Genomic DNA, 26,439 nt, shown 5'->3' with positions numbered 1-26,439 from the left:
TAATATATCCAGACTTCTTGAATAGTGAGATAGCAGTGAAGAAGGACAACTGCAAGGCATTAACCCAATTATTGATGGCTCGGGAGGGGAAAGTTTGAGCAATTGAAGTTTGAAGAATATGAAAGGTCATGGGATCAAAATGAGGAGTTTGGTCTAAATGACATGGGTACGTCTTCAGCGGACATGACAAACAACTGAAACTTACAGTAAGATGAGTACAATGCTCTTAGGTACTTTTGAACTCATTATTCAAAACTAGTAGAGATTATTATTTTCCAAAATTTGGGCATTTGTTCATGACAGTTTTTGAAGGTCCACCAGCGATACGGGTTTGTTCTAGTGTTTTGTTATTGTTTTCGTTCCAACAAAGAATATTGCAATATCAATCAAAAACATCGCACATTCCAAAAAATACAATAACATATTAGAAGTGTGTTCAAGATTTGGTTTTCATGATAACTGTTTGTCAAAATACCCCAATTCCAGAATCAGAACTCAGTGGTCAGATATAGTAAGCTACATGGCAAAGGAAGTGGGACAAGATTTCCAACTCGATATTTAAACAAAAAAAAGGAGACTATACGATGATTATAGCAAATTCCTGTCAAAGCTTCAAAAAGAATTTCCTTTCATTAATTATGTGGACTTTCAGCTAGAACTGCAAAACAACACAGATATGATGAGAAACAAATACCATGCATTGGCTCAAGATCTCCTTGCAGAGGACAGTTACAGAAATTTGCATAGGGCCGATATCAATCAACTAGATAGTAGCACTGGTAATGGCTCGGGTATACTAACAAGTAATGGAGAAACAGAAATATCTTATGGAGTTGTTTACACTAGTCCTTCTAATGAGCATGTTGATGGCCCAGATAAAAAATTTGACCAACCCGCCAACATTGGCAACTCCCAGTCCTATTTAGACATGGAAAACTCCAGCATCTTATTTGGCGACATGGAATTTAGCTTGGATAAATTTTATGGTGATAATAGGCTGGAAATTATGTCCAATTTTGAAGAGCAAATGGACCGCAATGTTGGCAGGATGGATGATATGGCACGCGTTGAGTTAGAGGACACATCTGAAAATGTTGTTCCCCTAGGTGTTGAAAAATCAGAAAATTCTATGGAGAGCAGCCCACTTGTGTTTTAAGGAGATGGTCAAAAACCATTATCGCTCTTTGACTTATTGGATATGCTTTTGGTCAAAGAAGACAAGATTGTCCAAGTGTTGACAAGAATGGATGATTTTTCCAAATTGGTTGAGGATCTCATGCGGAAGGTTGTGATAGAAGAGAGACATGGTAGTGTATGTGGTGTCACAAGTCCTCTCTTCACTTGATAAAATATGATTACTTGCAATTATTAATGGATAGAGATCTAGCCATAAAATTTGGAAAGGACAAGGAGAATGAGGTGGATGAGCTATGCCTCCAATTGAGCTTAACGCATTATTCCATCCACAAAGCTGAAAATCAAACGAGTGGAGCAGCCACTCATGAAGAAGATAACCAAGGTTCAAGAGCACAAGAAATCACGCAAATCATTGAAAGAATTCATAAAATGGGTAGATGTGAAGGCAAACAATGTGATTCAATCACGTATTCCACGTTTGAGACTCTCTATGGTGAGAAAAATTCTATGGATCAGTCAGTTGATGAGTCTGAAAATTATAGTTTTTATGATAGCAGTTGTGCATCTTCACATGAACACATAGTTAGTGATACAACAAGCGAGGATAATTCAGAGATTTCAATTAATGGTGAACCATCCCCTTACGAAGACTTAGACATAAGCGAGAGTACTTATGGTGGGGTAGGAAGTTCAGATTTATCCTTCGCATGCACTGAAGAATTTTTCAGCTTACCCAGAGATTTAACACCTAGCTCTTGCGAGATGGCCACAACCTACTTGTTGATTAGTGATTTTTCTTGTTGGTATATTTCCACTATCAGTGATTTGCCTGTGTATGTTAGTAATATATTCGCTGATTCTATTTGGCCTTCCAAGGTCAACGAGTTATTTGTAGGTGAGTGGGGAGATCACACATTACCCTACATTCCACAGGAGGTGTCTACATTTTTTATTCAATAGGGTATTGAAGACAGTGTTAGCACTCATGATGTTGGTGATTCACCAACCACTCTTTCATTTACCCAGGATCATGTTGATTGGGTAGTCGGTAATCCAGGTGTTAATAGTATCTTACATCTAGCGGATTATGTTGTGTTGCTACACAGTCACATGATTATGATCTGTGTGTTTCATCTTTCTGACATATCAAAGTTCTAGATATTAGGATCACTCATTTTCCACCAGAGTGATATGGTGGTGGAGTCAAATTGGCCAGATCTATCATTGACATCGAAACAGATATTACAAGAGTGGTATAGTGATACAGTGGTACAGATATTACAGGAACTGGTCAACGATATCTTAGACAACACATGAGTCCTCACTTGGGATCTAGGTGGAGCATCCCTAGATATTGCTTTTCATTGGGGAGCTAGATGGAGAGTTTGGTTGCTATCTTCTAGGGGTGGGTATGGGTATGTTGTTGGGCTCCCACCTTCACTTGACAGTAGAGACTCATAAGATCACTCATGGAGTGAGGCTTTCATCCTAACTGAGGGTATTGGCACATACGGCAACAACACATGGCAGTTGTGTCCCTTTATGGTGAGACTTGGGATCCTGGCATTCAGTTATTTGACACATTGATTCCTATTGTACTATTTTACCATTCTGAGTTTGGAAAGATGCATGTCGAGGTACATCGACTGAGCAACAGAACCTCATTCTCAAGGTGAGTATGGGATCCTAGCATTTGATTTCTACAAGTATGAGTGAATTGCTAGAGGGCAAGCAAACTTTGAGAAGGGAGGCTTTGTAATGTCACCTTTTTCTAGGACATTATAATTCAGTGTTGTTGACTCTCTCTGCCTAGGTTTCGAGGGCGAGAAGGTTTTTTACGGGGTTCCATTCGAGATTTGACCTAGACATTTCCAATTTCAAACCCATCAGAGCAGTTTTGGTAGGTTGTCCAGATGCTTACTATTTTTAGTAAGTGAACAGAGCTCAGTATTCTTGATATCTTAGTGTTGGTTTGCAAGCGTCTCATCGAGAGCTTTCCAATGAGCTATTGCACGTGCTTATAAGAGTTCGTTTGGTCAGTTATTTTAATGCCTAACGATTATATGGTTTACTGACTAAGTGACTTTTTAAGTTCATTTAACTTGTCACTTTATTTTAAAAAGGTATTATGTTCACTTAAGTGACTAAAGGACAAAAAAGTGCTCTATCCCACATTGCTTAAAAGAGTGTGCATCAGATTGGAAAAAGTGATAAAAGGTACAACAGGCTCCACATGGGAAGTTATGAAGATTATAATATTTAAAACAAATATTAATCTGGGAGCTGGAAACATTTGCTAGTTATTTATTCGAGGAGGTAAACCTTTGAAGAAGCATTTGAAGGTTAGACGCAAACCTAGCCTTCTTACAAGTTTTATCTAAATTTGCCAATCTGACTGTTTTTACTATTTATAAGATTGGCTCATTGGATAGTTGCATGTTATTGTATTGCTGTTGTATAATGCAATAACGCATTTGGTGATTATGTGTGTTAATTCCAGGTTCATATATGTACTTTTTGAATATTGGTGAAGTAAAACAAAGTTTTCTAAGTTTCCTTGTATGCAAATCTGCAGGTTACAAGTCGAATTAAGGTTTTGGAATTTGTATCAAATATTGGTTTACTGTTTGGATTTAAATCTGCAAATATATATCATAGTTTTTGGTAAAATATCTGGAAAGGGATATTACACCCTAGGATTCAAGATTAATTGGGATTGTTTGCAGATTTGTGCTTCTATGGTTTGAACATCTTACATCTACTTTAGGAGATTGCACTAGCTTGTTTGATGTTAATGGCTAAACTAAGTCTAGAATCACAAAGACATCTATAGTTTCTTACATTCCTGGAGTAGAATAGTTTTCTAAATACTTTAAGTGTTTGAAGTTGTTCATATCCATTGATTGAACAGTATAGGTCCGTTTGTGATACCCAACGTATCATATCATCAAAACTCAATGAAATCCCACAATAAGAAGCAACCTTGGGTTTGTCTCATTTGATCACACAATCCATATACATCGTTTAGCAAACGAGCATTCTTATTCAAAGGAGAGCTGGAAATTTGGTGTTTCATCCTAGAATACTAAGTATTTTGCATGTTGTAGAGGCCAAAAAGCTCACATCAACAATGATGAGTAAAATACTAATATTGTAAGAACAAAATATAGTAGGGTAAAAACACCATAGCCAAACAGCACTTAGGGACTGGCACAGGACATCATTAGCTAGTTTCTTTTTCTAGATAGATGCTAGATTACTATTTACCAACTAGGGCTTTGGTCCTCAAGCAATTATTCAATAACCTATTTATAGAAGCTGATAGTAGGTAGAAAAAGGTGAAAGAACAAATTAAAAAAATCAATTTTTCACATCATAAAGTTTATAAACTAAAAAAAATAGCAAATTTTCCAGACTTCGTTTACAAAATTCATCCCATGATTTTCTTATCACCATGGGAAGAATTTAAATATTGAGGATTTGATGGCAAGATGGTGGGCAAATCAATAGTTTACAAGGTGACTTCAACTTCAGTAGCAACCTCTTACATTTCACATTTCATGAATGCTAAGATGGACTTACAGCTTCCAAGGTCACTTCCAACTGTGATGTCTCGATTTCAACGCAATGTTTTTTGGATATTACAGCTTTCACTTCTAGTGAGGGGCCAAAGCACTCATATATAGTAGAAGAGGAAGCAAATTGTAGCCCAAGGATGGATATCACCAAAACGTAATGAGTAATAACAACAGTGCAGCATTACAAAAGTGTGTTTTTTGCTACCTTCCACTCTAGCAATCAGTGCAATCTCTTATTGAAGACACAAAATAGATAATTGACCAGACGGCACAAAATTAGCACCTACCAAGTTAGTCCCCAACAGAGATTTATAGAGGGTGACGTTAAACTATGAGAAAATCCTCAACGACAGGGTAGGTTGTTGAATAGAGGGGGCAACTAACTAAAATTCCCAGGTGTGCATGCATGAGGGAACTATACTTGGGAATCTATAGTTCTTACTTAGTCTAGTGACAATGCCCTACCGTCAGCAACAGAAATTGGTAATTGAGCATACTATAGACAAATTGAATCGATCAAGCTTTCTAAGAGATGGATCCTTGAGAACCACCACCCATAAAAGACTGACCATATATCCAACTCAATGTTACAATAGTTAATTCTAGAAAAATGATTATACATAATGATGCACTGCATTACACCAAAAATGAAAAAAAAAAGCTAAAAATCTCTTCCTGAATAGTTTATAAAGTATAAATAAATAATATTGACTAAAGGTTTTGCAAATAGAGTTGCAAGCAAAGTAAACCTAGTTGTGGTAAAAGCTCCATGTCTAAGTGTTCTTGAGATAGAGCATTTTGGGATGAATTGCCTCCGAGGAAGGCATAGTGCCTGAACAATGTGAGCACGGCCTACATGAAATGTAATGTCCTTACTTAATCAATTGACATGAAAGATAGGTTCTTCTGGACCTCCACTCATAAAAAAGGATTCATGACTCAAACATTAAGATAGCTAATTCCTGAAAACACCAAATGAACAAAAATGAATGAGCTCAAGATCTCTACAATCAATTATTTATACGGCAAAATGATTGCTGAAGGTTTTATAGACAAAATATAAAGATGAGTGAGCCTAATTAAATGAAGTTTCATGGTTATGTCCACTTTGGCCAGAACGGTGTTGAGATGGTTTGCCTCTTATGAAGTCTCACCTTTAAGAAACTCGCTAAGAAAATCAGCTAAGTTCAAGAAAAATGGGTTGTTGTGAGCCACTACTCATCATCTGTCATGTAGATTGACTCAATGCTAACACTACTGATTTCCAAAAACTGAAATCAAATGATAAACTATAGAAAACCAGATGCATAAAAATAAAATACTAGTGATCTCAACATTGTATTGTTTATAGAGACAAAACTTGCCAAAGATTTTACAAATGAGTTATTATACTCAAAGAGCTTAGTTGTGAGAGAAGTTGCATGGCTGCACACACTTGAGTAGAACAGTATTGGAATGAGTGACCTCCCAAGTAATCCCCATGTATCTCACCCTAACAAGCATCAACTAAAGGTATCAAAGGAAATATTTAGAGTTACTGTCAAACTGGCTTGACCAGCATAGGTCAAGCAACTTCAAAGATTCAACATCTGGTGAGCCTTAAGTATAGATAGTAGGGTTTCCTCTCTACTCTATAGTTGGTCAAGCACCACAATTTGGATATGTCAATGCAATAGTTGAAATGCATGCCAGGTGATCTGATCAAGCTCATGAGAGATCCTTTACCATCAATCATGAAAAATGGATTTAAAAACACAATTGACTCCACAATATACCAAATTCATAAAAATAAAATTGACATTATGACATAGTTAATTCCCTAACACATCAAATTCACAATATGAAGTTCACCATCACTAGATTGCACTAAGGAAAATGAATGTGGTATGCTACCTTGAAATGTGTGGTATAATCTTTGGATCATGATCCCATATCTAGGTGAAAGCCATCTAGCATATCTATCTTCACAAGAATATAGGTGCAGTACACCTAGAGATATAATATTTGTTCGTTTTTCTACTAGAAAAATAATTATATTATTATACTGTAATTGACATTAAATAAATGTTTATGGTTATATTGTTATGCTTCACTATATACTGTTATTAATATATTTTTATATTTTCATTAAGCTCTTCACAAAAGACAAAAAAATAGTACCAAATTATTATTATGATTATATTGTATATTTATTTTATTTTTTATATTAAACTCTTGACAAAAGCCGAAAAGATGTACTAAGACCGCATTATTATTATCATATTATTATATTTTTGTTTGGTATTTGGATTCTCATTCTCATCCTTATGCTTGAGAAAAAAAGTGGATTTTATGTAGACATTTTCAATCTTCATAATTAATAATATTATTTCTAATCTATTTTTGTACTAGTATTTTAGATATTATATATTTATAATAATGTAAAAAAACATATATATATTAAGAATATCAACATACTAATCTTGTACTCAAAATAATAATAAAATGATTTTTGTTTTTCACACATTTAAGTGGCACAAACCCATCAAATCAAATGCTCCTAGTTTATATTGACAGGCATTTTTGCATCCATATGTGAATGTAATCTATTGAAATGACCAAATATTCAAAACCCACAAACAAGAAAAACCATATCTTAAGGAACTAGCAGTAGACAAAGGCACAATATCAATAATCACTTCAAGAACTTTAATGTTCATTACAAAGAAGTAACCTGAAAAATAAAATTAGTTGTGAATTCCAGGCTGCTGAAAATGAGGCAAGTCAGTATCTTATTATTTGTTGGAATCTAGATTATGAGAAATAGAGAGGTTGAGTACACACCTGAGTGAAACCTCTTACTCGGAAAAGACCATGCAAACTTCCAGACATCTCATATCTATATACTGTACCCAATTCTGCAACTTTAAAAGGTAAATCCCTGTATGAGCAAGGACTGTTTTTGTAGACTAGTATATGATAGGGGCAATTCATAGGTCTAAGTTGATAAAGCTCATCTTCTATATCCATTTGATCAAACATGTTTTCTTTGTAAAACTCTAAATGTCCACTTATCTTCCAAAGATCAGCTTTGGCAACATGTGGTGTATAAAGAAGTTCATAGCCATGCTGTATATGAGTTTTCTTCCAAAAATCTTCAATATGATGCCTAACAATGGCTCCTTTAGGATGCCAAAATACCAAGCCCCCCCCTGCTTCCTCCTGAAAATAAAAAACACAACCATTCTTACAAAGTTACATTTAAACTCAAGAGTTGTCGATTAATTACATTCAGCAATATTGCACAAGGAACTATAGAAACAGGTAAAAACCATCACCAAATTGCTAATAGCTCAGGTAATCGTCATTTTTAACATCAAAGTTAAATTTATTATTTAATATAATCTATAATTCCTTGTAATTAAATTGGGAAAACACAAGGGCTACAGCTGCAACATACAGCCTGGTATCAAAAGTGATGGCATACACCTTAGATACCAGAAAAAAATGCAAGGAGTTTGATCGAGACTAGAATACTTGAACAAACAGATGATAGAAATGCATTTTCTGCACTAATAACCATGCAGTATCAATTCCATACTATCTTGGTCAAATATGAAAGGAACTTTACAGTTTGGCAGAGCATAAAATGATGAAACAGACAACCTCAGTATGTGCATGTATTCAAACTTTATCTTTATATTGAAGATTGTTTACAAACCTTGTGCTCATTCGAGCAACAACACGAGACTTACAGGCTTATTCAAGCTCCTTACGAGCAACCACTTAGAATCCACCTTTTACAATGAGAGAAATTTAACCTTAGAATCCACCTTTTACAATGAAACAAATACAACAAATGGAAGAGCAAGAGTCTCAACTGAGAATTCCATATAGATGTCCCTCTTAGGATTTGAACCAGGGTCTTTCCAATGAGAGCTCATTGCTTCAACCAACTAAGCTAAACTTGGACAACTTTATCTTTAATGAAATCAATAATTAAGAAACAGTTTTCTTGTTAAATACTTTCATTAAATCAACACATTATTTATAATACATAAATCTGGGTCAAATAGATCCATTTACTCTTATGATCTTATCTTAATCTGTGCAGATTTGGTTAGAGGCTAGGCAAGTGTTTGGAAAACCTTAGGATACAAAAAAGATAACATAATGAGTGGGCATATAATGCCATAAGAAATAGGGAGTTCAAAATACCATTCATCAATTTAGAAATACGATTGAAGTCAGAGAAATTGCTTTAAAATTCCAACAAAAGATGGAAGAAATAGCAGCCCACATATATTTATCATTGAAAAGAATTTTCATAGCCACAAATTATCTGAAGAAAATTATCATTTGCTACAAAAACATCCTGCAGCCATAAGCAGACAAATACCACGTAATAAACTCAAAATTGATACTGCTGTTGATTTCCTTCTGGGGCCCAGCAACCATCTCACTATCATTGCATAAAAAATTACTGCTGGATATTGCCTACCTGGATGCTCCAAGATTTCTTTTGGGGTTTGAGATCCTTTATGCCGGACATGAATAGTCTCATGAATATTTCCTAGCTGGCGGGTTCAAATCAAAAGCATTTTCTTTCTCATTACTGGATAGTTTCCAAACATCATTGCATTTACTAGCTGGTGGCTGGGCCTGTTAAGTAATGCACTTGGAAGAAATTTGTTCCCCTCCCCTCTCACACCCTTCCCCCCTCATGGGTGATTACTAATTTACTCTTTTGACTAGCAATTATTCTTTTTAACCAACGTCCTTGTTTTAGAATGAGGTATTTCATTCCATGGGTGGTTTTTAGAAATTCGAGTTTGCGTACCTATACATATGTTGAGAGATACAATGACGAGAGAGAGGTGAGATGAGTAGGAAATTGGAATACAAGAAAAAAATCCTCCTATGCTGAGAAAAGAGGATGGAAGTTGGGCAACAGAGAATTCACCAAAAAAAGTTCCTCCCTGAAGAGACTTAGTATAATGTATGGAAAAAAAAGGATAATGTAGGATAGTTTTTTTCCTTTTGCCTTCTTTTAATAGATTGAGAGGTGTGAGAGGCTGTCTGTATGAGATGATCAGTCTGTAAGAACCCTCTCCAGGCAGATTCTTGTAAAGGCAAATTTTCTGCCCTATTTGTGTTTGTTTCAATGAATTAATGTGGTATATTTGCAATCTTTGATATCACGATATAATGCAGCAAATAAAAGATATTGCAATAATATTTTTTCCAACTCAAAACTGAAATTGCATTGAAAATACACAGCTGAAAATTCCAGATTTTTATACCAGCTTGAATACTCAGAACTTTCATAGTATAATGATGATCCATTTCATTAAATTGTAAGTTTTCTGCAAATTCTGATGTAAGAATACTGATATATTACCTTCAACCTTGCTGGGAATGGTTCTTAGATATTCTGTACAGAATATTAATTGTTCTTGGAGAATGATGAATAATTCTGGAAATCGTTTTATTCCTGATATAAAATTGCTCAAGGTAGTAATGCTAGAAGAGCAGACTTGTTTTCAATGTGTGTCTTCTATCCACATACTTGCCTCTCTTTATAGTAAACCCAAGGGGCATGTCCTTAGAAAGGACATGACCCTTTCTAGGTCAGCCCTCCATAAAACACCTTCTCCTCTACAAATCGGTGGTCTTAACCATGAACTAATAGTTAAATGTTAATTAACTACAATAGTCAAATACAAGGCATATAAGTATGCCTAGCAAATCGGCAATTTGTTATAGGGAGATGTATTTATCATGAGGCCCTATATAAAAGAAACTACATGCATTTTAGATATGTCTAACCTGAAAAATCAGATCATTAATATGATCAAGTTATCAGGATTTAACATAAATAACCCCTATTATCTAAAACTACCTAGAAAATCTAGGAGTTGAAATTGATGAACTCACAGGTAGTACAAGCCTTGAAGACTTTGAAAGGCTGAATATCAGCAGCAGCAGTTTCTTCAACAAACAAATGCTTGTAATCTGATTTATAATTGCAGCAATAATATATTCAGTATATGCAACACATAAACCTTCAAACACATGCTGAAACGCTTGCCCCAAATCTTCAAAACTTCACCAATTAAGCACAAATTTGACTATTGTATGTAACCAACCCTTCAAGCAATCTTCAGCTGATTTTCCACAAACTCTCATAGCTGGAATCAATGAGTGTTTTCATTCTTAATGATCAAATATGGTTGAAACCCTAGCTGGTTCCTTCTCCAAGCAAGAACTCCAAAAGCATAAGTCAAATCTTCAATAGCATCTAAAACCACTCTATTTGCTTTTTGGGACCTTTTTATTGTTAAGTTTATAACTGTGATCATATGCTGGTCTGAGAATGCAGATCGCACTTAGTCTTCTTCCTTTAATATCATTTCAAGACATTATATATATGTCATACACCTCTAGGATGGGCAGCAATTTTTAGGATAAGTTAATGTTAAACTAAACTTAACATATTATGTTAGTTGTGTTTATGATTAGTCATCTTCTTTAAGTCGCCGATTTTTGGAGAGGAGTATAAGCCGACCTAGGAAGGGTCATGTCCCTTTGAGGGACATGCTCTTTGGTCATGGTATTAAAGGTAGGAATTATTGCAGTTTGAGGAACACACAATAATTACAAGTCTGCTGCTTCAAGCAATAGTACCAATTCGAATTTAGTGCAGAGATATATAACATTCAGTTCAGAATAAAAGTTGACAACTCCTCCATACTTCAGAATATTAAGAAGTTTATTTTCAGCAACCAAGGATATTATACAAATCTGAATTATTTAGTACAGAATTTGCAGAAACTTTACATGGTATCAGAGCTCTGTTAGTCGAACCTAAGTTCTGCAAATTAAGTAATCAGACCTTAAATATATCTAGCATCATTCTCCTATCTTCAATGGCATACACAATTAGACCCGAGGACAGGTTTGATGGGAAAGAACACTTTGATGCCTGGAAATTCGAAATCATGATGATTCTTGAAGAAACTGATGTAAAACAATTTGTTGAATTAGCATCCAGACAACCTACAGTTGAACCTCACAAATCCTTCTGGATCAAAGGAAATAGGAAACTTATTCAAATCATATTAGATGGAGTGAAAAATGATATTGTACCCATGCTTACAAAACATCAAACAACATTTGCTATGATGAATGCAATACTAAATGCATATGAGGTCAACAATGCAACTAGAGTTCTCACACTAAAAAGACAACTAAATCACATACAAATAAAGAAAGGACAAACAATGAATTCTTACTTCCTAAGGGTTGCCAGCATAAGAGATGAACTTTCAAGTATAGGAACCATCATTAGTGACACGGAATTAACACTGATGGCTATAGATGGATTACCAAATTCATGGGAAACTTTTGCACAAGGAATAAGTGCCAGAGATTCCTGACTTCAATAGATTTAAGGGAGATTGTCTTCAAGAAGAATCCAAAAAACTAAAGAAAGGTGGGAAATTGAAAACAGAAGATGAAGAACTTCATGTTCTTAATACAAACTCCTATAAGGGCAAGAAGAAGCATTTCAAGAAGGAAAAGGGAAATCAAAAGAATGGCAAACCCAAGAAAGATCTCTCTAAAATAAAGTGTTTCAGATGTGAAAAGTTTGGACACTACAGATCTAATTGTCCTGAGAATTCTAAACAAGTGAACTGTACAAATGTTACAAGGGAAGAAGATAACTATGATCCCGAGAATCGTGTATTGTATTTGTCACTATCAAATAAAATCTCAAATAAAGCATGGGTAATTGATAGTGGATCTTCTAGACATATAACAAGATACAAAGAAGCACTAGACTCTATATTAGAAAAGGTAAATGGCAAAGTTACCATTGGTGATAATTCAGCACATTCTGTCGAAGGAATTGGAAACTGCACCTTGAAACTAAAATCAGGAAATTTGCTAAAAGGAGTACTCTACGTCCCAAGAATAAAAAGAAATCTAATCTCGGTTACAACACTTGAAGATAATGGGCATAATGTTGCACTCATGGATGGTAAAGTAACAACCTAGGCAAAAAACTCCTCAATCAAGAAAGCGAAGTTGATTGGTCAAAGAAAAGGATATTTGTATGAATTAAATTCAAAATCTAGTTGACCTATTCAAGCCTTAATTCATGAAGTTGTAAGAAGATTAGGACATCTAAATTTCAAAACATTATCCACTATGGAGAAGATGGTCATTGGTTTACCTAAACTAAATAAAGACCACTCAAGCATATACAAAGGGTGCACTCTAGGTAAGAACACCAAAAGTCCATTTCATGATAGCACTAGAAAACAAATAATGTTTTGGAATTAATTCATTCATATTTATGTGAACCTATGTCTGTTCCTTCTCTTGGAGAATTCTGGTACTATATTTTGTTCATAAATGACTTCTCTAGGAAAACATAAATTTTCTTCTTAAAGTGCAAAGAATCAGAAGAAATCCTAAAGAGATTTAAAGAATTCAAAACATTAACTGAAAACTAATCAGGACATAGAATTAAAACTCTTAGAACTGATAATGGAGGAGAATACACCTCAAATTTGTTTCAAAGGTTTTGTAAAGAAACAAGAATTAAGAGGGAGTACACCGGTCCTTATAATCCAAAACAAAACGAGGTAGCAGAAAGAAAGAATAGAACAATTATAGAAGCTACTAGAGCTATGATATTTGATCAAAATCTAGAATATTATCTTTGGGCAGAAGCCTCTTGTACTGTTGTCTATATTCAAAATAGAAGCCCTCACTCTTACCTTAGAGCTAAAACTCCTAAAAAAGTCTTTACTAAGGCTAAACCCAATATAAGTCATCTTAGGATTTTTGAGTGCCCTGTATATATCCATGTTCCAAAAGAAAAGAGAACTAAATTAGAACCCTCTGGGAGGAAAGGTATTTTTGTAGCGTATAGTGAAACATCCAAAGCATATATGATTTTCATACCTAGACAAAAAAGTATTGAACTTAGTAGGGATTTAAATTTTTTAAAAGATCTAGCATTCAAAAGAGCCCTAAGTTCTAAAGAATGTTCTCCTTTACCTAGTTTTGAAAGAAATACCAAGTCTAAGTCTCAGGGGGAGAACATAGAAGAAATTGAAGATGAAATTCAAAATCTAAATCTTGGAGAAATTCAAAATTCAAACAAAAGACCACTTTGGGCCATTAAAACAATCGAGAAAGCACAAGACTTTGTTGCACCTTCTGGAACAGTCAGAGAAAGAAAAAGACCTAAAAGATTTTCTAGTTATATAGCAAACATGAATGATTTGTCCAAAACAGAACCAACCAATCCTTCAAATGCTATTATACATACAGCTTGGAAAGAAGCTATGACAGAAGAATACCGATCTACTATGAAGAATGATGTTTGAGAAATTGTTCTAAGACTTAAAAGAAAATCTATTGTTTCTTCCAAGTGGATATTTAAAATAAAGCATGTTGTTGACGGTAGCATTGAGAAATATAAAGCTAGATTTGTAGCCAGAGGATTCTCTCAAAAAGAAGGGATTGATTATGAAGAAACTTTTGCTCCTGTTGCCAGATATACCTCTGTAAGAGCAGTCCTAGCAATTGCAGCATCGAAGGGATGGAAAGTACATCAGATGGATGTAAAAACAACATGATTAAATGGAAAGATTATAGAAGAAGAATATTTGGAGCAACCTGAAAGATTTGAAACTCATGATCCTAACATTTTGTTTGTGAACTCAAGAAAGCTCTCTATGGGCTTAAGCAAGCTCCAAGGGCTTGGTATGAAAGAATTGATACGTATCTCAAGGGCTTAGGATTCTCCAAAAATGAATTTGATCCAAATTTATATTATAAAAGAGATAAAGACAATATGGTAATTTTGATACTGTATGTTGGTGATTTACTAATAACAGGTGATGATCATCTCATAGATCAATGCAAGAAAGATCTAATTAGAGAATTCGAGATGAAAAACTTGGGACTCCTTCATTACTTCCTAGGACTGGAAGTACAGCAGAATTTGACAGCATTATACTTAATCAAGGGAAGTATACATCAGATATTTTGAAGAGATTTGGAATGTGGAATTGCAAGTCTATGTCTTCTCCAATGGAAACTAATCTACATAAGCTTAAAGAAGCAACAGCTGAATCACCTTCCATAGATTCTACTCTCTACAGACAGATGATTGGTCCCTTATGTACTTGGTAAATACAAGACCTAATATTTGATATGTTGTTAATGCCTTACGTCAGTTTATGTGTGAGCCAAAGGAGATTCACCTAGTTGCAGTCAAACACATTATGAGACACTTACAAGGCACTCTTAATCTTGGGCTCAAATATGAGAAAGTTAACTTAGATTTACATGGATTCACTAACTCAGATTGGGGTGGAAGTGTTAAAGGCAAAAAAAGTATTTCAGAATGTTGTTTCAGTTTAAGATCAACAATGATATCTTGTATATGCAGAAAGCAGTCTTTAGTAGCTCAAAGCTCCACAGAAGCCGAATACATTGCAGCAATGATGGCCTCTACAGAAGCAGTTTGGCTAAGGAAGTTACTTGTGGGATTATTTGGGTAAAACATGAATCCTACGATTATTCATTGTGATAATCAAAGTTCCATCAAATTTTCGGTGAATCCATTTTTTCATGATAGGTCCAAGAATATCGAAATTCCTTACCATTATGTAAGAGATCTGGTAGACAAGAATACTATAAAATTAGAATACATTTGCACTGCAGATCAGGCAGCAGACATACTCACCAAACCTCTTTCTAGAGTGAAGATAGATCACTTCAAGAAAAGACTTGGTATGGTTGAATTGTAATTCATTTGTATTCTTTATATTATTAATGAAATAATTTTATTATCAGGCTATTGACTGTTATGGGCTCCACCATATGTATTCATTATTTAAGAGGTGACAATCTCTGAAATAATGAATACTTGTATAAAAAACATTATGAGAGATGACAATCCCTCAGATAATGTATTGAACAATACAGAACTACTGTTAGATCTAGGTGAGTTCAAGATCATTTGTGACTAATAAGCATTTCTGTGCCTATTAATCACAACTTGGATAAAGGAAGAATTTATTTTTTAGACTTTATCCTGTTCTCTAGTAGATCTTAACTCAAGATCAAGTTATGATATAGGATTACCAGCACCTATGAGTCACAATCTAGATAAATGAAAAATTTAATCATTCTTCAGATTTTATCCTGTGTGTATTGCATTACATGCAACACTAACATCACTAGTATAAGTGATAAGTCATATCACAAGATAGTTATATGATTCACTATCATGTATTCCATGATGCCATTTGCTCAAGAAGATTCAGATAGATATAGAGTATCAATCTATGCTTATTCATTGTAATTGATGATGCTAGATATGTTATCTCTCAGTATGATTATCAAGTTAAGGAGTGTTAAGTTTGTAACTATGATAATATGCTGGTCTGAGAGTGCAGATCGCACTTAGTCTTCTTCCCTTAATATCATTACAAGACATTATATATATGTCATACACCTCTAGGATGAGTGGGGATTTTTAGGATAAGTTAATGTTAAACTAAACTTAACATATTATGTTAGTTCTGTTTATGATTAGTCATCTTCTTTAAGTCGCCGATTTTTGGAGAGGAGTATAAGCCAACCTAGGAAGGGTCACTTCCCTTTGAGGGACATGCCCTTTGGTCATGGTATTAAAGGTAGGAATCATTGCAGTTTGAGGAACACACAACAATTACAAGTCTCCCTCAAGCAATAGTACCAATTCGAATTTATTGCAGAGATATATAACATTCAGTTCAGAATAAAAGTTGACAACTCCTCCATACTTCAGAATATTAAGAAGTTTATTTTTAGCAACCAAGGATATTATACAAGTCTGAATTATTTAGTACAGAATTTGCAGAACTTTACATTTATCACCCCAATCTCTTTAATAGCATCCAAAACCACTTTTAAATCCATTTTCAGGTTTTTAATAAAAACTTTATATTATCTCCTCAACTTAGGTGTTCACTCTCTGCAATTAATAATGTACTTTAAGTGGCATTTAATTGAGGGTTATGGCCCCATTGCACATAAAGTGATTTTAATACCTTATATTATAATTGAACTTTATTAATAAAGTAATCAGTTTGTTAATAATTACATAACTTTGTAAATAATCATTATTTCTCAGTCCCATCTGAACCTAGAAGTCAACGAATGTGTCCACTGTGCAACCAGATGCCTTGCTAAAAATCTTAAGGGTCCCTCACTATCAACTACAAACTTACTATAATTAGCAAATCACTAAATACATGATCAAATCAATGGTGTCAAGGGATGTCACTAGAACTGAGACCGCTCGAAGTGCCCTGCAAATATAGAAATGTTGTATAGATAACTCACTACAAATATAAGTTTACCAAACTGAACCAAAGGAAGAACAATCCTGAACGCTTCTGATCTCCGAACAGGAAAAAGCCTCCTGCTGTGCCAACTAGGAACCTCTAACCATCAGTCTTAGCCTACAAGGGCCAATAATATGCCAATCCAATCATAAACCATATCATCCCAAAAAGGGGGCATTACACAGTCCCTATAGGACTGCATGACTGTGTTGACTGTGTGTACCTTTAATGCAAGGCTTTGATCTAATATTCATGAATAAAGTTTGCAACTTTGTTGCTCCCATACTGTGGTTATGAGTTGCTATTGTGTAGAGCTGCAAAGAGAAGGCCACCATTTACTGGGTCACCTATCCTTGACTGCATCACAAGTGCCTATTTCTAGCGTATCTTCCATTTAACTCATGTTTGACACCTCTTTTAGCTAATTTTGTCACTTGAGTGGCATGCTAGGCTGTCTAACACACCGCATACTCCCTTCTAACACTAATCTAACAATCAAGGGGTGCCCTTGTTCCATCTTTATCACTTAACCACCATATTTTCTCTCTCATCATATAAATTGGCCCTTGGCACCTCTTATTTTTGTTTTTCACTTGGAGAATACAAGAAATCCTCACGTGTTCATTCTTGACACTTAAAGACACTTTGAGGCTGCCAAACAGACCTTTCACTATTATCTACGACATTTATAACCATATTATTATATGCCTATGAAAAGTCGCCAACCAATCTGTTGACTGATTATTCTGATTTTTTGGGGTTTTCTCATGGAATTTTTGCTTTTTTGGGGTTTTTGCAGTATTCTCTTTTTGTTTGGTTTTATAGAGACGAATGCAAAAACATAATTTGAAACAATAAACACTGATAGGTAATGAACAGAAAATAAACTCACACCAAATAAATAAATTCCGATAACTTTTGTTTCTCCAAAAGACTTCTACATACCCGTACGGTGTACCAGATCTGTACAGTTCTGATCTGATTTGACAGAATATAAGAATGACCTGAAACCTCCTTAACTCCTCTCATTTCTTCCTGCCATATGGTATTAAAGATTCTGATTCCACATGTATCTGATCTTTAGCCTGTTCGCTGCTACAAAACCCTGATGTCTGGCTGAAGTGTGACTGCAGCTAGCTGGAGGAGGGTACAGTCAGGTCTGGTGTACTGCTGAATGATGAGAATATAGGTCCAATTGACCCAGATCTGCAATCTGATCTGTAACTGCAATTCAATGCCTGATTCACTGTTTTTTCCCAGAAAGAATAATCCCAATTTGCTCAGTGATGAAATCTGATCTCCAAGAGCGCTGGGTGTAGTTCAACTTTCTAATCCTGCTGTAATAATCACATGGCTGCCTCCAATGTTGTTTTATTATCTCAAACCCTAATTCGATTTTAGGGTTGCATTTTCTTATTTTTAATAATGTCTATTTTCTAATTTATGATTAAATGTTCCGTCCTAGAGAGTTCGACCCCCATAGGGTCTTATTCATCATTTATAAAATGTCCACCTTCTAAAAACTTGACCCTTATAACTCCTAGGGATGTGTGGCATGGGGGAAGGGGGGCACTCAACACTTTATTATATTATTAACTGATTTAATTGAAACAATTTATTTTATTTTTATTCAAATTTAAAACGATATGCAATAACATAATTATTTCAAATTTATTCCTAAATCCATTAGCTGAACACCAAACTGAAAGCTAAGTCCTCCCAGCAGTCCAAGGATAATGTCTAAATACAGAAAACGAACTGACAGCCCCCTCCTAAAAAATAGGAGACTACCTCAAATTGTCTTAATTGGCTTGTAAAGCTCCATGCTAAGCTCCACAACCCCTGGTTAGGTCCCCTAGCCACTCTGCTGACGTGTGGGAACCCCTGATTATAGGCCAACCTCTGTTGTAACTTGTAATCTAAACTGCCTAAGGGATATTACAGCCTAGGCGCTCAATTATGTGATGCTTATTGCTTAAAAATTAAAACTGCCTTCTACCATCTAGGTGCCTGTTTTCGTACTATCAACATTAGCGCACTTCTCCTCCACTTGGCACTTGAAACTCTTGTAAAGTCTCATGTGTTGACAACTGTAAGGTTTGTTGGTGCCTAATCTTGATAAGTTTGTCACTGAAACAGAACTCCAACTAGCCTAAGCACTCCATTCACCCTCATTTGCCACTGAACTGAAATATTACCTACAGCCAGGTTGTGCATCCAAGCATCCTACTCTCCATTCACCCCCATTTGCTCTCCAATAGGTCATCTTACTATCCAGCCACAGCATACTGCTGCTTTTGTTACTGAACATTGTCTTCACCTGCTACAGTCATATTTGCCATAAAACCTGCTCACCACAAACCCTCAAGCATGCCAATCTGGCATTGCTGACACTGGAACTCATTTCAGGCCCTCTTTTAGTCTTTTTTGTCACTAAAATATGATTGCTTACACATAGGTAACTATTTGGCTCACACTTGTGACTGGAAGGATGATTCAAACTTTGTCTAGGCACATCTTTAGCTCTAATCATCAGTGCTCATCCACAAGCGTTGCTCCACCAATCTCCTAAACTGCCCTTTGTCATTTATACTTTCATTTGTGGTTTGGCCAACAGACAACACAAACGCAAGAATCAAAATTATTACCCAGAATAGAACAGATAGATCATTATATATGACTCCTATAGTTAACATTTTCATAGTTAAACACAACAAAACATACACAAAAAGGTTTATAACTGAAAATTTTGTGGGGTACAGCAGACCAAGGCAAAAGGCACAGTGAAAGTGAATCTCATCTGGAATTTTCAAGCCTTAGGGCAACTACAACATTTATAATCCACTTGTCCACATGAGCACAGAGGCAGCTTCTCTCACTAAACCCACAAAAATAACATCATAATTTTCAGGTGCCTAGACTGTTCATCAGTATGTACCTCTACATTTTTTCTTTTTTATGTATAGTTAGGCAATCATAATCAACCTCCTTTGGTTATTATCTACTTCAATTTTTATTATTTTTTTATTCTTGTGTCTATTATTGCAGTAGCAAAGCGGGGATTGTAAAGCATAAACAGAACAGCTTTAGCTCTTCTGAATTTAAAGGAGGGGATATCAAAGATGTATTACCATATTCCTTCTATGGCACTGGACATGAAGCAGATTATGAGTTCAACACTGTGGAATAGCATTCATTTTTCGCTGTGTGTGGTCAGACATCTAGAAGAATTTGAAAAGAAAAAGAAAAATCTGTCTTTGTCAAACAGGTCAACGCCGGGTTCTGTGTGGATCCTGCATAATGGACCCAGATTTGCCCAAGTTTTGTCTACAGCAGACCCAGACAAATCTGGGTCCAGTTTGCCCCTGGATAGCTCCACAGGGAATCCAAACCAAGTTTGAACTGGACCTAGATCAAAGGGTTTCCCTGAACGAATTTGGTAACAAAAATAAAATAAAATTGTTCAAAGATTATTGAAAAAACTCATGAACAAAGAATCGAGCTTCAACAAGTAATATTGTGTTGATTCTAGAAATGGTAGGCAAGTTTGGATTAAATAATTATAGCTTGACTTTTCCATCTAACTTTCTAAATAATTCAGAATATATGTAAACTCTAAACTGTTGAATCCTAGATTTTGGGAATCCTGCCATTCCTGCACCCACACTTCATGTAACCTTTGGTTAGTATGTTTACAAATACAAAAGCTAGGACTGAAATATCCCAACAAATCTAGTTTCAGTCATTTGTTCCAAACTTCAATTTCAGAAACAAGCCAAGTTTAAAAAGTTTCTGGTTATATACAATGATAATACAAAATATATTTTTACAGTGCACAATAAAAGGGTCAACAAGACTTTTAAGCAATATTATACATGATTATAAAAAATCAAGAAGCAGCATTGGATGTCTATTTAACCTGTATAGAGAACAGATCTAGGTCCTGTCCTAATCGCCTGTGATCACGCCGTTTTGCCTCCTCTTTAAGAAACTGATAAGCTTTCAACTGCTCTTCGGTCTCCCAGGCAGTGCCATATATTCTCTGCAGCATCTGCCTCTTTTCGTCTCCTCTCCAGTAAGCCCCAGCCACAGATTCAAGCTCAATGGCATTTTTGTTGAGTTGCCCAGTACTCTCAACATGCGGTCCCGCACAAAGGTCCCACCATTCATTCCCTGTGTGATCCCCAGATCTTGTCAATTTTAAAATGATTGGAGATGGAAGGAAAAAAGCGGGCAGAGTTAATCCATCCCAATAACTACACATGACTGAAAATAAGAAAAAAGCTATGCAACATGAACAAGCCATGCCCACATTATTAGTTGAAGGAATATGATGATGAGTGACAATGTGAATAGTATTATAGTTGTAAATTTAAGGCTCAAACTGCAAAATTGCTCAATCATTAGAGATAGAATATTTTTATCCAAAACCCTTCTTTCATAGGCTACAATCTGTCTTTGAAATCCCGTATCCTCAGTGGCATGTTTCTGGGATCCAGTTCACTGCAATCATACTAGGCAGCAGCATCAAAAATGTGTGCATCAATAAATTGCCAGCAGATAATAGGCAGTAAAGTGAACTTTATACCCCATGGAATTATCAAACCTGAAAATATATGGTCCGTAAACAGTTGATATAGCTTCTGGAAAGGATCTACAGTACCTATCTTACTACAAAAAGTTCAAGCCTCATGGAAATCAAGTTTGGGTCACTGAGGCATGCTGCTAGAGGGAGAATTAGAGTCGGTATGATTAGAGTGGCCATGGAAGATACAGGACTTGTGAGGGGCAAGTAGAGGCCGGTGTGAAACAGCAACAGCAGACATTGTAGTAGTGGAAGCACTTGCTTGTTTCTTCTCCTTGGGCTTTTGTTGCCTTCCAACTTGAACAGGCACTGTATTGGCTACAGGTCTAGCATCTCCGGAGGCCTCTCCTAGCAAGCAAGTAGATGGCACCTGCTTGAAGGAGGGAGTTTTCTTTCCTTTATAAGTACTTGGCCTAGTCTTAAGTACTCAAATGTACTCAAGACTGGTTAAATAAGCCATTTAAGTTGGAAATAGTTCCTATGATAGAAGGTGTAGATAAAAAGTAGAACATGCTCCTCAAAAGAACTCTACTACAATAAGTGTTGCTCCTGCTTGCAACAAATTGGTGAGAAACACAAATTACAGATAATTAATGCTACAATGGAAACACAAATAAAATTGTATTGGTTTGATGAGACAACCTTACAAAAGGAACTACTAGTTGATTATGAAACTGTTTATTTATATTAATACTACCAAGAGGAACTACTAGTTTCCAAGCATGTGGGATAAACCAATTTAGCAAAAGAGACAATTTACAAACCATGAGAGCTCAAGGCTTTTATTAAGAAAGCTTAATGCAAAATTAACTACTCCGGAAGAAATAGTTTGACACATAGGTCCTAACAAGAATGTTGCTCATTCTTAAAACACAAATTAATATCTGTGTTATTCACACTGCATAGCACAAACATAGTTTTGCATTTTTCATTTTGCGGGTCTGTGAGTAGTTTGCGGTGTCTTTTGTGAAGAATTTTCGAGTACAGATTTCAAAGTCTTTGAGAAAGAGATATCAGCAAAACATACTCCTAAATTTCTGCCTCCTTTCTAACTCTTCCTGGCAGCTACACAGTCTTTAACTGATTTTTCCTTCCAAGTTACTCTTTTTCACTTTCCAGCAGCTCATTGGTTATTTTTTACAGCTTAACACCCCGGATCAGTGAAGAAGAGTATTTCAGTTTATCAGTAATTGCCATGAAAAAATTTTAAGTGCTTCAACTTAAAAGTTCTCAAATGGCATTGATACTCTTAAAATTCAAGTTGCCTAATCACATCAGATGTGAACGTCAACATACAAAACAGCTCCTAATGGTTTTCAAGATTCAAGTGACTAGATCGAAGAAGTGAACAATCACAACAATAATATGTAAGAACCCTTACCAATTTTGATTTTCTTTTTTTCAATTCTGGATGTTTGACATTTTGTCAAACACTTTGCATGCAAGGTCTAATTTCTGATTTATGAGTTCTTGTTTTCTTTCTGAAGTTTGTATTCAATGCCAAATGATGTCAAACTACAAGCAATAAAATGCATTAACCATAAAGAACAAGTTTCTCAATGAAAGCTCACTTCATTAGCCTCAGATCAGACCTCTTATGGGTTTGACATAGCTACAACAGCAAACTAATATCTTCAGATTTGAAGTTTATTACAAATCAAAATGGTATATGGCGGCCAAAATGACTGTTAACAACAGCAAATGTCTTAAGAATTTCTGACGTAAATCACTGTCCTTTAAAACCTTACCTGTACCTTCTTCAACCCTCCAAAATATGCTAACCCTTGTGCAGGAATCTCATAAAATATTGCCACAATAATAGAATATTATTCCACTTCCAATGGCTTCCAAATCTCAGTCCAACTCAAGTCGCCCTAGCTGGAAAGCTGATTAAAACCAGCAAATAACAAACCCTAGCAGCTGTAAACCTGCAAATAAATGATATTTCTAGATCCTTCTCATGTCAAATACCTGTCATAAGCTCAATGTGAATCTGGAATGAATCCACCTAATAGGCTGAACAGGTTTCCATCCACAACGGAGAAATTCCAAAGGTCTCCATTCTAATATTTCTTGTAAATGAAAGCAAAAGCTCTCAAGCTTCTCAGGGAGATGTTAACCAAAACCAAGTATATAAAATGACTTCCTCAAATCCCCCTTTATATTCTACTCCTGAAATTTCCAAAAACCCTTTTTATTAAATTCCCTTTTAGCATGCATATTAACTTGCAATTGGGAATAATAATAAGGTGGACCTGATGGATCTCTAAATTTTGGCAAATTTTAGTCTCAAGCACCATGGCAAAGAGAAAATCTTTAGATTTTACACACTACTTATATCCAAACAATATGTTTCAAAACACCGGGAGCTGTGACAAGAAGCATGTGAAGAAGAGGACTGGTTCTGAACGTTGAATGCAAGCTATCCCAATTCTTCGCCAATACAGGCTCCCATTTTGATTTTCAGAATACAAATAAAGAGGTCAAGCTCCAGAAACATGTTATGTAGATACAATCAGTATACCTGGATTTAATTTAATGACAGTAACTGAGTTTAGGCAATAATCATTGAATAAACAGAAGAGATACAAACAAAAAATAATGAAGTCAATGGATAAAAAATCTGATGCATATCTTACTACAGGCATTGAATATATATTATACTCAGTATTGTGAATCTATCCAAGAAACATAGAAGTTTGTTATAGTAGAATCTGGGAGTGCAGCAGCAAGTTAGAAGTAGTTGGTATAACCAATGATTCAATGCAAATGATGCTAGTAACAGACATGTCTGGGCTTTACGGTGATAATGAGAAGAGTCAGCATGTTGAGATTGGAAAAGAGTATTAAGTTTATATGGAACATGATGGATATCTGCACCAGCCATGTAAGTCAGAGACAAATCCTATAGACAAGTCAGCATGGACATGCCACAATATGTTTAATTCAAGCATAAGACTCCTGATTCGAAGGATGAATGGAGAACTGTGTGCAGAGATGTGTAGAAGCCGCAAATTCAAAGGATAAATACGTAAGAGTCAACAAATGCAAGATCATTTACACAGCCAATGGCCCTAAACAGGTGCTTCTTCAAGATTCAAAACTCATGAACACTAACAAATGTCTGCAGTATAGTGACTTTGCGTGGATTAACAACCCTTCACAAAACCACGATTTGCAAAGACCTCGATACAATGGAGCTTTTGGTGAAAAAGGCTCCCACCCGCTTAAAGAACAGAGATATTCAAAGGTGAACATAAGATAATGAAGGTGCTCCATGCTTATCGCAAGTCCAAGAATAATTGATGGGAAGGAGAACAAGTTTCACATCAACAATCTTCCAACATATTTTTCCTTTATGATTGTGTGATAATTATTTCCCAGCGTTGAATGAAGACTACAGGGAATAATTGCCACATCATCATTGATATAATAAAAACACATAAGAGTCCAGATACAATTCATTTCTCATCCACGCTATGAAGTTTCTAATGCCCATATTTCTGGAAGCCAATATATAGCTAAGGCAATCTATGGAAGCTTTCCCGTGTTTCAAGTCATAAGTAGGACATTTCGACCCTCCTGTGTGATAATATTTTCCATCCAATCACAGTCACTCATTCATATTGTTAGAATGGGTATTGGCACAGTTAATACTTGCAGTTCATTCGCAGTGGGCAATCAAGAGATGATAATCATCTCTATCTAACATAGAAGAAGACTCATTGAATATGGGGAAAATCATGGAACTATTACAGGTTAGAAGAAGAAGAGATTTCTGGATGCTCTCAACTGTTAAAGTATTTCATTCCAAAGCTTTTACATATGCCGGCAGATAAGTAAACCCAGAGATGTGACAGGAAAGAAAGATATTACTGTGAAGTATGAAGATTAAAAATCGTGCACTATTAATCATCGAGGATGTGTATGTGGAGTTTCTTATACAGGTCAAATTCGAATACATGGTCATCCGATAGAAGCTAATTAAATTTGATAAATTTGAGTGGGCAGTTTCAAAAGTTTATTTACTTTGGTCAAGAAACAATATGACTTCTAATTGTGAAAATTCACAATTTATTATATTGACAAATATAAATAGAGGAGAAAAATGAGGCATTGAAAAGAAGACATGTTCAACAAAAAGCATTTGCAGAGCAAATATTTTATATTTACTGGTAAGGAAAAATAAGGAGTGACAAGATGATTTTTTAATGTAAACTTGTTTATTATATTTAAATGATAAATAAAAGTCTTTTTTGCTTTTTGTTTATTTAAAAGGCATGAAGATTTAAACTGCAGTTGTTTCGTCCTTTATAATCATCTTTAAATTCCATAAACAATTTAAATGTCAGATAACTAGACACGGTCATTTAGCATCTTAAATGTGTTCGTTATAGATATAGTAAAAGATAGAATTGTTTCTGTATCTGTGTCCAGTTTGTCTCCCTACCATAGGAGTTAAAGTTCAATCTAGACTACTTTAAGATTGCATATATATATTTGATCTATCATGTCTTGATTATTAAATTGTTGACAGTATAAGTGCATAGAACTTTATAAAGTTGTACGTGAAAATCTTCATTGTAGTTGACTCTATCGCCTGAATAAGCAAAGGCATGGGTCTTTTGAATCATTGAAGTATTATTATTGAGTTTATATTTGAAGTCATAAATTCTATATCTTCCTTCTTACAAGCATCAAACCAATTGTTAAGAACCATATACAAAACATTCAATTATTT

The 26,439-nt window shown here is 35.2% G+C and overlaps 1 protein-coding gene across 1 annotated transcript in view; it reads right to left on the bottom strand.

Moving 5' to 3' along the window:
• Positions 1-26,439, bottom strand: part of EMB2761 (threonyl-tRNA synthetase, putative / threonine-tRNA ligase) — a 95,031-nt gene that overhangs the window by 11,937 nt on the left and 56,655 nt on the right. The window contains exons 5-6 of the mRNA XM_089812806.1: positions 21,033-21,286; positions 7,539-7,916 (exon numbers count right to left, since the gene is read on the bottom strand). Of these exons, the coding sequence (XP_089668932.1) occupies positions 7,539-7,916; positions 21,033-21,286 (632 nt within the window). The remainder of the gene's footprint in view (positions 1-7,538; positions 7,917-21,032; positions 21,287-26,439) is intronic.

This window comes from Cupressus sempervirens, chromosome 2 (genome assembly GCF_028749045.1).
Source record: "Cupressus sempervirens isolate cs-2001-9-10 chromosome 2, ASM2874904v1, whole genome shotgun sequence".
Classification (NCBI taxonomy): Eukaryota; Viridiplantae; Streptophyta; class Pinopsida; order Cupressales; family Cupressaceae; genus Cupressus; species Cupressus sempervirens.
This window is presented reverse-complemented; position numbering and strand designations above follow the sequence as displayed.